Below are 15,509 nucleotides of genomic sequence, written 5' to 3'. Positions count from 1 at the left end.
GAAGATTTTCTTTTATTACAGGCATGAAAAATTATTTATATATTAATTATTATAATTTATTTCATATATTTACACTTCTATCTCAGAAATAGCTTATAAATGTCATAAATAACTACAAAGACACAGTGGATTACTTTATATGTAGGCTCCTTTCTTTAAAAAAAAAAAAGCAACGTTGGGTCGAATATATACAAAAAGTTAAAAAGTGTCATTTTAATTGACATTTTTTCAGTTAAAATAAATGACATTTTTTAACCCAGTGGTTGGGTTTGTCCATATTTCCCTAAATTTGGGTTAAAACAATCCATAATTTTTTATGATCCATTAGCTCCAACATAGGCTCATTCTGAAAGCCCTATGTACATTTATGTATCATACCGATGTATCTGCAGCCCTATGTACATTTCTGGAGATCGTGAATTATGTAGCCAGAGTTATGTATAGCTGCATTTTGTGTTTAAAACAAACGCTAGGGGGCGGTATGACCCCATTCCTTATCGCACTTACTAGCTGACCGCTTACCTCCGAATGGACTGTTTTTCCACTGTTACCAGTTTTCCCAATGGCTCGCCGTGTACGTCACTGAACTTGAGAGGCAGAGCGGAGTTGACTATGACGACGAGGTTTGAGTCCAGAAAAGAACAGTTTTAGCAAGCAGGAACGACAAAAACAAAAGCCAAAAAATAAAAACTAAGTTAAAGGCTGAGAATGTGGTTACATCTGAAAATGGGACGAAAATCAGGCTGCCGTGAGGGCATTTCTTTTTCTGGATTGCGTTTTCAAAACACTATCGGTTAGGTTTAGGGAAGGGGTGAGTGGGGTTATCGGTCAGTTGGTCAGCCAGTCAGTCAGTCAGTCGAAAGCGGCCACTAGTTGATTTTACGCGAGGACTGCAGGCATGAATGCCACTCGCGAGAGAAATTGAGATCTTAAAAACAGCAGCCTCTGGTCGATTCACGAAAACAAAAACTGCAAAAAAATGTAGCTCCTGGGACGTATTTGGCGCGATCCAGAAATGCATATAGGGGTACGTTTTCAGAATGAGCCTGGGTTGATTAGCTCTCAATGAACAATACATTTAATGAAGTATTAATTTTTTAATGAACTTGAGTGATGTATTAGTAAATCTGAAATGAGCATTTGGGAATGAATGAGCATTTAAATGAAAATTAATAAAAACATTAATTAGTGTTTTGGCGGTTCATTCCGCTGTGGCGACCCCTAATAAATAAGAAACTAAGCCGAAGGAAAATAAATGAAATTAGGAATGATTGTTTAATGTTGACTGTACACTACATTCTAATAAATGATGGGTTGTTTTAACCCAATTTTGAGTCAAATATGTTGAGTCAAATATTAATCCAACAAATAATGCTTCATTTTTTAGTTAAATTTAAATGACCCTTTTGACCCACCATCTGGCTTTGTCCCTATTTGACTCAACATTGTGTTACAAAAACTGGTCATTTTTATAGCATAGCATCACCAGCATGTGTGGAAAAATATCAAACCTCTCCTTTACTGTCATGGAAAATGGAAGCTTTTATAGTGTAATTGCTCCAGCCGAAGATAACCCTGCCTACACACTCACTGTTTCATGTCCTGTCATTTTATGAGGATGGACCACGCCTCTGTTTCGCCCTCATAATCCTGCCATTTCTGCCAGTCGATCTCGAAAGAGAAGCAGCAGAAAGGAGCACTCACACAGGTACGTTACATTTATGAATAAACGAATGCTTATTGGCTGCATGTCAGATCCATAAAGGAGTATATTATTGAGCTTTGCATTCATCAGTTATAATCATCATAACAATATATACAGTAGTTTATAGATAGAAATTGATATTAGAAAGATGTTTTTATCCAGCTCTTCATGTATTGACAGATCTTTAATAATGGAGAAGGACTACAGACCTCCGCCTTACTCTTCTCCTCAGATGGATGAGACGCAGATGAACTACCCTGTACAGCCGGCACCGTATCCACCTCCAGCAGGTCAGATGACTAACAAGTCAGACACAAAATATTTTATGTGAACCACTAAGAGTGTCTTTAGCTCAGAAATTTCAGTGTCAAACATTTACTAAGAAATAAAAATAGTTTTTAAAGTCTGCATGGAATCCAAATGTACAATGTTTCTTTTGCTAGCGCACATTGTTATTGTTTAATTAATGCCAGTTAATCCACAGAAAAAAATATTGTTTAGGTAATCTATAATCACAATCTGAGCACCTGCTTCTGCGTTTGGAGTGGCGATACTTCTGTTGACACCAGTTTGACCAATACGATCTCACGGCAATTCGGAACTTTTTGATTTAATGGCTAATTCGTATGATTTTGTATGATCACATATATACAATTGGTACGATTTTCTTACCCTCCAATGACGTTTGGGTTTAGGGGTGGGGTTGGGTGCCACACCCCCTTTTTAAAATCATACAATTTCGTACGACTGAACTCACACAAATTCGTACAAACTAGCCACGTAACTGACAAAACGTACAATAGTTACGTTTTCTCGTGAGATCACACTAGTTTGACGCTTCAGATGCAATATTCTTAGCCACGCCCTATTACCGTTAGTTTGCTATGAGAGAATGAGGCGCTAAAGAAAGCCCCTCCCCTGGTCAATGATTAAGAGGAAAGTATATTAACATACTGAAATTCATTCACTTTCCTTCGGCTTAGTCCCTTTATTCATCAGGGATCACCACAGCAGAATGAACCGCCAAGTATTCCAGCATATGTTTTACACAACATATGCCCTTCCAGCTGCAACCCAGTACTAGCAAACATCCATACACACTCATTCACACACACACTTATAGACCACGGCCAATTTAGTTAATTCAATTCCCATATAGCGCATGTGTTTGGACTGTGGGGGAAACCGGGGCACCCCGAGGAAACATGCACAGTCTACACAGAAATGCCAACTGACCCAGCCAGGATTCGAACCAGCGACCTTCTTGCTGTGAGGTGACAGTGCTAACTACTGAGCCACCGTGTCGCCCAACATACTGAAATAAAAGTCTCAATGACATCCGGATCACACGGATTTTAAGATGAGCCAACACAATCTCACGGCAATTCGTAACTTTTTGATTTAGTGGCTAATTCAATACAATATAGTACGATTTGCTCATCCTCCAATGACGATTGGGTTTAGGGTTGGGGTTAGGTGCCACGCCTCCTTTTTAAAATCATACAATTTCGTACGACTGAACTCGTACGTATTCGTACGAATTAGCCACTAAACTGTCAAAACGGAAAATACTTACGTTTTCTCGTGAGATCAGGCTGGATGAGCATGAGGGCGAGGTTGACCACATCGGATGATGTCATTATCTATGCACTCAGTGATTAGCCAATAGAAAGGAGTCCCGGTTGGAGATACTGTATTGATACAGCCTTTTTATGTCGCAATATTCAAAAAAGATTGGTCATTTTATGGACATTAAATAAAGATATTCTTCTAATGTTACAAGTTAATGTATTTTCTTTAAAAATAATTAAGCAAATCAATAGTCAAGCCCGAATTTATTCATACCCCCTGGTAAATTTTGATAATGAAGCCTTTTGTACATCGTCTGATTATCTTTTGGGAGAAGTCAGTGTCATTTCCGGTCAAAAACAAACTTGCTGGTTGAATAAAAGTAACTTTACGTCAGAATTTGCGAGGGGTATAAATCATTTTGGACTTGCCTATATTTATATAACTGCACAAGTATAGTTTTTATCGATTGATATTTTAAACTTAAAAATATACTTATTTTTACCGTATAGGAATCTCCACAAATAAGGCGATCACTTATTAAAAGCTCATTGTGGTCAAAATGGTTTATTTCCAAGGCAAATTGCCAGCAGTAGCCAATTTAGGACAGTTTGTGATTTATTCATAGTGATCTAAGAGTCTCTTTACAACTTTCCACTGATTTAGAAGCTAGTATTAGCGCTGAAACACTTTATGAAACACACGAAGAGCAAACATTTTGGAATCTCAAATTTAGGACTGACATGAACCTTATCTTTAAGATTTTCTCCTTAAGTTTAGATGTTTTGGGAATTCAGGTCCTGAACTTGAGTTTCATCACAGTGTCGAGTAAGAATAAGAGTGTACGGGTTCTTTGTTGTACAGTGTTGAAATCACTGACAATACGGTCAGTTTGATGGTTAGCAGGAAGTCATAAGTGCAAAACAAATAAAACGATGCCATATGTGTATTCACAGTAATGCAAACACAGACCTTTGAACCTCAGCCTGCACATTATGACTTTGAAATAACTAATAAAACATGTACAGTATGAAACTCTAACAAAGGAGTGTTACTGTTTTACTAAAGTGGGCAGTATACTAAGAATCATTCATTCATTAATTTTCCTTCGGCTTAGTCCATTTATTAATCAGTGGTCGCCACAGTGGAATGAACCGCCAACTTATCCAGCATATGCTTTACACAGCGGATGCCTTTCCAGCTGCAACCCAGTACTGGGAAACACCCATAGACACTCATTCACACCCATGCACAGCCAATTTAGCAGTGGTGGAAAGAGGACTGAAAAATTATACTCAAGTAAAAGTACCATTACTTGCCTAAAAATGTAGTGCAAGCAGAGTAAAAGTACCTGTTGTAAATATTACTCAAAGTATGTGTAAAAAGTAGACCTTTCAAAAGTACTCAGGAGTAGTGAGTATTATACTGTAGAAAGCTGATGCAGTTACATGTAATTTGTGGATGTGTGTAAACGTAACATTCTGTAGTGCATTTATTTATTGCCCAGTAGGCACACAACATCATAAGACATTAGGTTCGATTTAGGTCGTGATGTCAGGTGTGGGAATATAAATTTATATTATCTATTTATATATAACTGGTGCGACAGACCCTAAAATGTCTTGGTTTTTCTGAGCCCTGACTGTCTCCAAAGTAATGCAAATTGTCAGTTTCACAGCATGGCTATGTCTATTGTTTTCTCTTTTCGGTCAACTGGTCAGACGGGACGGGTCTCCAGAACATAATTTTGCACACTGTTTTCTGCCTTTGTCTTAGGGTGAAACTTTCAGTTCTAAGAAACCCCTTTTATGTGGTCAGTAGCTGGGCAGGTTTCATCCACTTTGCAGGCTTACATGCTGATGAGATCAGGCCTGAAAAGGCAGTTTATCCTGCCGACAACAACACTTCATTTGCATGCTTTGTTTTAGAATGTATAAAAAACTAGTGCTTGCTGAACAGTTGAGAGTTTTCTCTCGATGACGCCACAGCCACGCTGAGTTCTTATTGAAGGATTCTGCTTTGAAGACAACCGAAAGTTCTCCTTGGGTTTTTTGGGCTCTTCTTAGAATTTCACAACAGTTTGGTGCCGTGAGCCAGACTAGAGAAATTCACAACACAGGTCACCAAAATTCAATGTCTAGCCAGTGTCTAAGGACAATGTTATTTTGATGTCCTATAACAACATTAAATGATGTTGATATTTGGTTGATTTTAGGTTGTGTTGGAATGGACCAAAATCCAACGTCAAACCAACATCTTAAATACTGTCATATTGACGTCAAATACTGACATCTATTCGTCGGTATGGCAACTGAAATCCAACGTCTGATAGACGTCATAGTGGTAACATCCACACAACGTCAAGCTGTAACATCATTAGACATTGATATTTGGTTAATTTTAGGTTGGACGTTGGATATTGACATAGGCCTGATGTTGAGTTCTGACATCAACCCAATTTTCATTTCCAAACAAAATGCATGTCCCCACGACATTAGGGTACAACGTCAATCTGACGTCATGTTGACGTCTTGAGCCTGCTGGGCAATGAAGGACATTTCGATCTTCATACAGTAAACATTCGTAATTTTTTTTTACATACGACAGTCTCTGGGTCAATGCGTGTAAAGATCCCAGGACTGATTCTTCTAATCAACATAGACAAAAAAATAATAAAGTAGTGACTGCAGGTTGAAGGAAAGTAGTGGAGTAAAAGTACCAATGCATCACGTGTTGCTGTGAGGTGACAGTGCTAACCACTGAGCCACCGTGTCGCCCCATACTAAGAATCACTACTTTAGAATCATGTTTAAATTGTTATCTTAAAAAAAAACATGCTTACTGTTGTAGTCATATAAGATAATTAAAAGTGAACCTGGTATCCTTTCTTCTCAAGAGATTAACCAATATTACATGTCTGATGATTAAATATTTAGAGCAGGGGTCAACAAACTTGTTCCTGGAGGGCCGGTGTCCTGCAGATTTTAGCTCTAACCCTAATCAAACACACCTGAATGAGCTAATCAAGGTCTTACTAGGTATTCTTGAAACAATCAAGCAGGTGTGTTGAGGCAAGTTGGAGCTAAACCCTGCAGGGACACCGGCCCTCCAGGACCGTGATTGGTGACCCCTGATTTAGAGTAATATTTCCACCAAATAACAATAGTTCAGTTGCTCTGCCTTTTAAACAGCATACCATTTTATATGTAACTTTATATAAATAAATGTAAATGAGGTTCGAATTTTGATTTCAGTGTGTTTTTACTCTTTTGCAGGTCCTCAAGCGGCCCCTTATCAACCACCTCCATATGGACCCCCATACGCCAGCCAGCCCATGCCAATCCCTGCAGGTGAGCCCAAACTTCATTTTTCAAGCTTTCATCCATTTTAGAACACTAGCATGTCAAGGACGAGGACAACTAATAGAGCTGTTGTGAAAAATCAATCGAGAAAGGGATTCTGCACTGAATACAACATTCTCAATATGCATTGCAATTCTCTTCTGAGTCGATTTTGAGCTTTGCTGTTAACAGCAGACATCACTCTAGGCTAGTTTTGAACAGTAGACGGAGCTCTAGGCTAGTTTTGAACAGCAGATGGTGCTCTAGGCTAGTTTTTAACAGCAGACGTAGCTCTAGGCTAGTTTTGAACAGCGGACGGCACTCTATGCTAGCTTTGAACAGCAGACGGAGCTCTAAGCTAGTTTTGAACAGCACATGGTGCTCTAGGCTAGTTTTGAACAGCAGACGGCGCTCTAGGCTAGATTTGAACAGCAGATGGCACTCTAGGCTAGTTTTGAACAGCAGACGGAGCTTTAGGCTAGTTTTGAACAGCAGACGGAGCTCTAGGCTAGTTTTGAACAGCAGACGGTGCTCTAGGCTAGTTTTGAACAGCAGATGGCACTCTAGGCTAGTTTTGAACAGCAGACGGAGCTTTAGGCTAGTTTTGAACAGCAGACGGAGCTCTAGGCTAGTTTTGAACAGCAAGCGGTGCTCTAGGCTAGTTTTGAACAGTAGATGGTGCTCTAGGCTGGTTTTAAACAGCAGATGGTGCTCTAGGCTAGTTTTAAACAGCAAATGGTGCTCTAGGCTAGTTTTGAACAGCAGACGGAGCTCTAGGCTAGTTTTGAACAGCAGACGGTGCTCTAGGCTAGTTTTGAACAGCAGACGGAGCTCTAGATGAGTTTTTAACAGCAAATGGTGCTCTAGGCTGGTTTTGAACAGCAGATGGCACTCTAGGCTAGTTTTGAACAGCAGACGGTGCTCTAGGCTAGTTTTGAACAGCAGATGGTGCTCTAGGCTAGTTTTGAACAGCAGACGGAGCTCTAGGCTAGTTTTTAACAGCAAATGGTGCTCTAGGCTGGTTTTGAACAGCAGATGGCACTCTAGGCTAGTTTTAAACAGCAGATGGTGCTCTAGGCTAGTTTTGAACAGCAGATGGTGCTCTAGGCTTGTTTTGAACAGCAGATGGTGCTCTAGGCTTGTTTTGAACAGCAGATGGTGCTCTAGGCTTGTTTTGAACAGCAGACGGAGCTCTAGGCTAGTTTTGAACAGCAGACGGAGCTCTAGGCTAGTTTTGAACAGCAGACAGAGCTCTAGGCTAGTTTTGAACAGCAGACAGAGCTCTAGGCTAGTTTTTAACAGCAGATGGTGCTCTAGGCTAGTTTTGAACAGCAGATGGCGCTCTAGGCTAGTTTTAAACAGCAGACAGAGCTCTAGGCTAGTTTTGTATTATTGATCTTATTACAAGAATACAACTACTGAAGCTAAAGCTGTTTTCTTTCTGCAAGCTTTATGTTTAAAAGCTAGATGCCTGTAAACACTCTTTAGTTTTAAACATCAATAAATTTTTTTCTTGAACCTTGCATGTTTTTGAAAGCAAAACATGTCGGCTAATCTTACTTTCAGCTAATAATAAGAGTCCTTTATACACCGCAATAAAAATCCATTACATAACACATGTGTCAGATAGCATGGCATACTTACAATATCAAGTCATCAAGGGTTTAAAGTGCTTATGTGTCATTCTGAAGAACTTGGGCACTAAATAAAACTGATAACATTTACTCATCATCATTACGCTGTCTTCCAAAGGTTTTACAGTGTCAGCATAACTCATGATCATATTCTTGAATCTTATAATCATGTTTACATATCAATTACTCAAGGGTTTATGTGCGTATTTTGTTCCTTTTCCAAGTTGACACAAATACTTTCAATCCATTGTGAAGTTCTTTCAAAGCAACCTCAATTTACACAATGGTTTTTCATTCAGTTTGAGCCAAGTGTTTGTGAACGCCCTGAGCAAAGACCAGTTTTAGACCTGTCCTGACCTTTTTTAAAACACTGAAGCACTCATGGCTGTGATATCTATAGGTTTCCATTATGTCATCAAAATTAATTGGATAACACATACATCTATGGTAAATAGAGACATAAGAGAGACCTTGACAGTTCTCAGTTTGTTTGGATTTACAACTTATAGTTATGAGTTTAAGTAAAATGTAATATTTGTATTATTTATTGTATTTGTCTTTGTATTTTATTATAAAATTTGCATTATTTTTAACTACTAATCATATTTCTTCCCAATTTAAAATATAAATCTTATCATTTAAAGCAGTGGTTCCCAACCTTTTTTTGTCTGAGACCCCCTTTTCTCCTGAAAAATATTGTAAGGCCCCCCTCTACATTTAATAATATTATCGCTCATATAAATTTGCAGTAGGTATAACAAAAAAAAGAGTGTTTTCAAACAAACGGTGTGTTTATTACTTTATCTAGATATGCTTATGCAGAAATAATCGCCTAATGTAAAGCCAAATATCAGTAGGCCATTTGTGTTGGGTGCACCTTGCGGTATTGGGGAGTCATCTGCAAATGTCTTATTAATTTGGACAGCCTCATGCATTCATTAACAAGAGCTTTGTCGCAGATAATGCACTGTGGCTGGGTCAGGGACTTTTTGGTTCAAGAAAATAGAATAAAACCATAGTTCAGGTAACTATCTTAGTATTTCCTGCATTTTGTGTTTCCAGTTTTGCTAGTGCTGTGATCTGAAATGTTTGGAGCTTCCTCACCTGGGTCCAGTATGGTTGGGTCATTAGCTTACTATTCGCTGCTGAAGGCGAATCAGAGACTTTTTCTGTGGAGGACAAATTACAAAATTGTCTATTTTTTGTCAGCCAGGGGATGAAATAAACTAAGGCAAGATGATCGTTCTCTTAATTGCTCACTGCTAAACTTTTTTTAAATATGACGCAACCCCCCACAGAGCTCGCTGAGGCCCCCTTGTGGGCATTTTGTATTTGCATAGAATAACAAAAAAGACATTAGACATTAATATTAATTTTTAGACAACAAAAATAATCATAATTTTCAATCACATCAAATGAAAACACTTGTTATTTGTCTTTTACTGAATCTAACTTAAATACTGTATGGTTATGTGTATATAGTTGTTTTCAGCAAGAGCAAGGTTGCATAAAATTTAACACAAGTGAGAGTAAAGATTTTATATTGATACAATTAAGAAGTGCAAACATTTTTAACATTGATAATAATAATAATAATAGCGTTTCTTGATCGTCATATTATTATGATTTATGAAAGATCATGTGACACTGAAAACAGGAGTATATTAATGCAAAAAAATCTGCTTACAGGAATAGATAACAGTTTAACATATATTAAAGAGGACCTATTATGCCCTTTTTATAAGATGTAAAATAACTCTGTGGTGTCTCAAAAGTGTGTGTAAAGTTTTAGCTCAAAATACCACACAAATTATTATTTATAACTCTGAAACTGACCCTTTTAGGCTTTGATCCTAATTGTGCGGTTTTGATGACTGTCGCTTTAAATTCTAATGAGATTGTGCTCTTTTCAGAAGAGGGTGGAGCTACAAATGCCTGTGTGTCAGCATAGTGGCAGATTCAAAACAGGACTAATGTTATCCCTCTGAAAACTCTAATGGGGGATGGCTGCTTCTCACTCAGGGCTGTCTATGCTAGGGAGAGGGAGAGATGGGCTAGTGTGCGGGGCTTTCCACCTAAAAAGGGAGATTGTCAATCAAAGTGTTTCTGCAGACTGTTTTTATTAAGAAGTGATTATAAAAAAATACAATCTATCTCTATATTTCCGGCATTTAACATATGCATTTGCAGTTCAACAGATGCCGCTGACGAGCCTCATGGACGTGCCGGGCCGCATTACCTGTCCTCACTGCCTGACTGAAGTGATCACAGAGACTGAACACGTCAGCGGTTTGCTGGCCTGGTTGATCTGTGGAACCCTTGCGCTCTTCGTGTGAGTGTTTTACCAGCATTAGATCTATCATCAAGCTTACCACTGTCAATTCACTACCAATATCATCTCTCTCTTTGTTTAAATCTAAGCTTAAGAAAAACATCAGTGTGCGCATATCTAGGGAAATTATAAAGGCAGCTGCTCGAAGCCAAACACAGTCGAAAAAGTTTTAGAAAATCAACACACTGCAACTTAGCTCTCAAAAGACAAATTTAATTGGACAACATTTCAACCTACAAGGTCTTCATCAAGCCATTATGCTGACACACAGGCATTTATATAGCTCTATCTATCCATCCATCCATCCATCCATCTACATATCTGTCTGTCTGTCCGTCCGTCCGTCCGTCCGTCGATTTATCTATCTATCTATCTATCTATCTATCTATCTATCTATCTATCTATCTATCTATCTATCTATCTATCTATCTATCCGTCTATCCATCTATCCGTCCATCCATCCGTCCGTCCATCCGTCCGTCCGTCTATCCGTCTATCTATCTATCTATCTATCTATCTATCTATCTATCTATCTATCTATCTATCTATCTATCTATCTATCTATCTATCTATCTATCTATCTATCTATCTATCTATCTATCTATCTATCTATCTATCTATCTATCTATCTGTCTGTCTATCCATCTATCCATCTGTCCGTCCGTCCATCCATCCATCCATCCGTCCGTCCGTCCGTCCGTCCATCCATCCATCCATCCATCCATCCATCCATCCATCCATCCATCCATCCATCCATCCATCCATCCATCCATCCATCCATCTATCTATCTATCTATCCGTCTATCCATCTATCCGTCCATCCATCCGTCCGTCCATCCGTCTATCTATCTATCTATCTATCTATCTATCTATCTATCTATCTATCTATCTATCTATCTATCTATCTATCTATCTATCTATCTATCTGTCTGTCTATCCATCTATCCATCTATCCATCTGTCCGTCCGTCCGTCCATCCATCCATCCATCCATCCGTCCGTCTATCTATCCATCCATCCATCCATCCTTCTATCTATCTATCTATCTATCTATCTATCTATCTATCTATCTATCTATCTATCTATCTATCTGTCTGTCTATCCATCTATCCATCTATCCATCTGTCCGTCCGTCCGTCCATCCATCCATCCATCCGTCCGTCTATCTATCCATCCATCCATCCATCCTTCTATCTATCTATCTATCTATCTATCTATCTATCTATCTATCTATCTATCCATCTATCTATCCATCTATCTACCAATTTAGGGCCTTCCTTACTAAAATAAGTACACTTTAGGTTTATTTTATAAACTTAACATAAGTAATTTCAAACTTTATATAAGTATACTTCAAGTATTCAAACATTTATGTACTAGTTGTATACTTTTAAGAGTACTTCAATGCCTTTTTCTTGTGTTTTCATTTGTAAGTGTACTTAGTAAATTTTTTCACTAGGAATTTTTTGAAGAAAGTGTGCAAATTGTAGTATCCAATTTGGAATAAAATTGATAAATACGTTATATACATAAATCAAAATATTATATATGCACAACTAAATAAGTTATATACATTTATTTATATGTATTTTTGTATTATACTGTATATACAACTATATATATATATTAAAAAAAACATTTTTTAACCTAAAGGCTGTGTATTATTACATGAAAAAGATGCCACTCAATGAAAAGAGAAAAAATTAATACAAGCCAATTATACTTACAATTTGTAATTGTACTTTTAAGTGTATGTCTATAAACAAGTAGGCTTACAGGCCAAATATATCAACACTTTTTGGGCAGCATGATTCAAGTACACTTAAGTACAATTTTTAAGTATATTTCTGAAATGCATAGGTCAAGTACACTTAAGTGCATTTTTTAAGTATATTTCTCACAAGCATAGGTCAAGTACACTTAAGTGCATTTTTTAAGTATATTTCTCACAAGCATAGGTCAAGTACACTTAAGTACATTTTTTAAGTATATTTCTCACAAGCATAGGTCAAGTACACTTAAGTGCATTTTTGAAGTATATTTCTGACAAGCATAGGTCAAGTACACTTAAGTGCATTTTTTAAGTATATTTCTCACAAGCATAGGTCAAGTACACTTAAGTACATTTTTTAAGTATATTTCTCACAAGCATAGGTCAAGTACACTTAAGTGCATTTTTTAAGTATATTTCTGACAAGCATAGGTCAAGTACACTTAAGTGCATTTTTTAAGTATATTTCTCACAAGCATAGGTCAAGTACACTTAAGTACATTTTTTAAGTATATTTCTGACAAGCATAGGTCAAGTACACTTAAGTACAATTTTAGGTATATTTCTGATATGCATAAGTCATGTACGTTTAAGTGCAATTTTAAGTCTATTTCTGATATGCATAAGTCAAGTACACTTAAGTACAATTTTAGGTATATTTCTGACGAGCATAAGTCAAGTATACTTAAGTACAATTATAAGTATATTTCTGACGAGCATAAGTCAAGTACACTTAAGTGCATTTTTTAATTATATTTCTGACAAGCATAGGTCAAGTACACTTAAGTAGAATTTTAGGTATATTTCTGATATGCATAAGTCATGTACGTTTAAGTGCAATTTTAAGTCTATTTCTGATATGCATAAGTCATGTACGTTTAAGTGCAATTTTAAGTCTATTTCTGATATGCATAAGTCAAGTACACTTAAGTACAATTTTAGGTATATTTCTGACGAGCATAAGTCAAGTATACTTAAGTACAATTATAAGTATATTTCTGACGAGCATAAGTCAAGTACACTTAAGTGCATTTTTTAATTATATTTCTGACAAGCATAGGTCAAGTACACTTAAGTAGAATTTTAGGTATATTTCTGATATGCATAAGTCATGTACGTTTAAGTGCAATTTTAAGTCTATTTCTGATATGCATAAGTCAAGTACACTTAAGTACAATTTTAGGTATATTTCTGACGAGCATAAGTCAAGTATACTTAAGTACAATTATAAGTATATTTCTGACGAGCATAAGTCAAGTACACTTAAGTGCATTTTTTAAGTATATTTCTGACAAGCATAGGTCAAGTACACCTAAGTGCAATTATAAGTATATTTCTGACGAGCATAAGTCAAGTACACTTAAGTGCAATTATAAGTATATTTCTGACGAGCATAAGTCAAGTACACTTAAGTGCAATTATAAGTATATTTCTGACGAGCATAAGTCAGGTACACTTAAGTGCAATTATAAGTATATTTCTGACGAGCATAAGTCAAGTATACTTAAGTGCAATTATAAGTATATTTCTGACGAGCATAAGTCAAGTACACTTAAGTGCAATTATAAGTATATTTCTGACGAGCATAAGTCAAGTACACTTAAGTGCAATTTTAAGTATATTTCTGACGAGCTTAAGTCAAGTACACTTAAGTGCAATTATAAGTATATTTCTGACGAGCATAAGTCAAGTACACTTAAGTGCAATTATAAGTATATTTCTGACGAGCATAAGTCAAGTACACTTAAGTGCAATTATAAGTATATTTCTGACGAGCATAAGTCAAGTACACTTAAGTGCAATTTTAAGTATATTTCAGAAAAGTACATAAAGTACATTTGAGAAAAGTTATTAAAAAGTAAACTTTCTTATTTCTTAGTATCCTAAAGGCATACTTGAATATGCTTCTCTTCTGATGTAAGTTTGTTTTTTCTGCTGTGTTTTTCAGATGCTGGTTATGCTGTTGCATCCCCTTCTGCATGGACGCATGCAAAGATGTGAAGCACACCTGTCCCAACTGCAGAAACATCATTCGGATCTACAAGCGAATTCAGTGAAGAGTGATTGAACAAAAGTCTATTAATTTACCTGTCAATGCACTGCAATATCTCCATCCGTTTCTACACTCCACCGAGGAGATTGAGTTGAGCATTGTGAAGTCCTGTAAAACAGATTGATTTCATTAATTAATCAGAGACTCTCAGATGGAGAACAATCCTTTATACAAATGTTATTTATAATAAACTCGTCAATGTTCTGTTGAAATAAAGCATTGTCAATGTTGTGTTCCTGGAGATTTTAAATGATCAGTATTACATCTTATCTTCAGGCATTTCACTACTAAGGTATGAGGAATTTTTTCCAGAAACACTAGAGGGCAGAAATGTTCAGTTTAATAATAATATGAATTTATTTAGTCAAAAAGTGTTGGAGATAAAATCATCTTATAAGAATGTTTCACATTGTGCAATCACGTGACTGTGAATATATCAAAATATAGAGAATAATTAGCATATTATGCAAATAGAGGATTTATTTATAGTAATGATTAGCCAATTTAAGTCTGCTTTCCATAATATCCACATTACACTATGCATATTTACAGTTATACTGCAATAAAAATGTACTTCATCATTTATAAAACATGCTTCTAATGACTGTGCATGTAAATATGCGCTTTGAACAAAAAAAAACAATGATGTTATGCTAGCTAATAAAGTTTAGCAGCCACAGCAGCAATCATTTTCCCTTCCACTGTGTTTAATGACCACATTTTTCCATTTATGAAAACAATGTACTACACATGGAATCTACTACTAATAATAATAATTTAGACGCGGCCATGTCCTTCACGTCACTTTATGACTAGTAAATTCCTATTTACGATTCCGACATGGAGTAAACATACATATTCGTAATAACTTAATACATGGATAAATTAAAATGAAGTTACCTCATAAATACACACAAGGCCTAATTAATTAACATGTCACATTCCATGTTGTCCAGTAGCGCCGCCATCTTTAAACAGTCAACAGAGTAGAATCGGAAGTGAAGCGGAGAATATCTGAGCACTAAATAAATAGCAGTTTTTCTGTAAGGGAAGTGAAAGCTAAAAAGTTTATCTACATTCAATTGATAACCGTTTTAAGCAAGGA

At 36.6% G+C, this 15,509-nt stretch overlaps 1 protein-coding gene across 1 annotated transcript; it reads left to right on the top strand.

Annotated features, from left to right (window-relative positions):
• Positions 1-1,603: 1,603 nt before the first annotated feature.
• Positions 1,604-14,635, top strand: si:ch211-202h22.9 (uncharacterized protein LOC559480 homolog). Its single transcript, XM_056461735.1, has 5 exons — positions 1,604-1,708; positions 1,886-1,995; positions 6,550-6,624; positions 10,440-10,581; positions 14,300-14,635. The coding sequence occupies exons 2-5, from the start codon at positions 1,896-1,898 to the stop codon at positions 14,406-14,408; spliced, it is 426 nt and encodes a 141-aa protein (XP_056317710.1). The 5' UTR covers positions 1,604-1,708; positions 1,886-1,895; the 3' UTR covers positions 14,409-14,635.
• Positions 14,636-15,509: the final 874 nt, after the last annotated feature.

This window comes from Danio aesculapii, chromosome 1, assembly GCF_903798145.1.
Source record: "Danio aesculapii chromosome 1, fDanAes4.1, whole genome shotgun sequence".
Lineage (NCBI taxonomy): Eukaryota > Metazoa > Chordata > Actinopteri > Cypriniformes > Danionidae > Danio > Danio aesculapii.
This window is presented reverse-complemented; position numbering and strand designations above follow the sequence as displayed.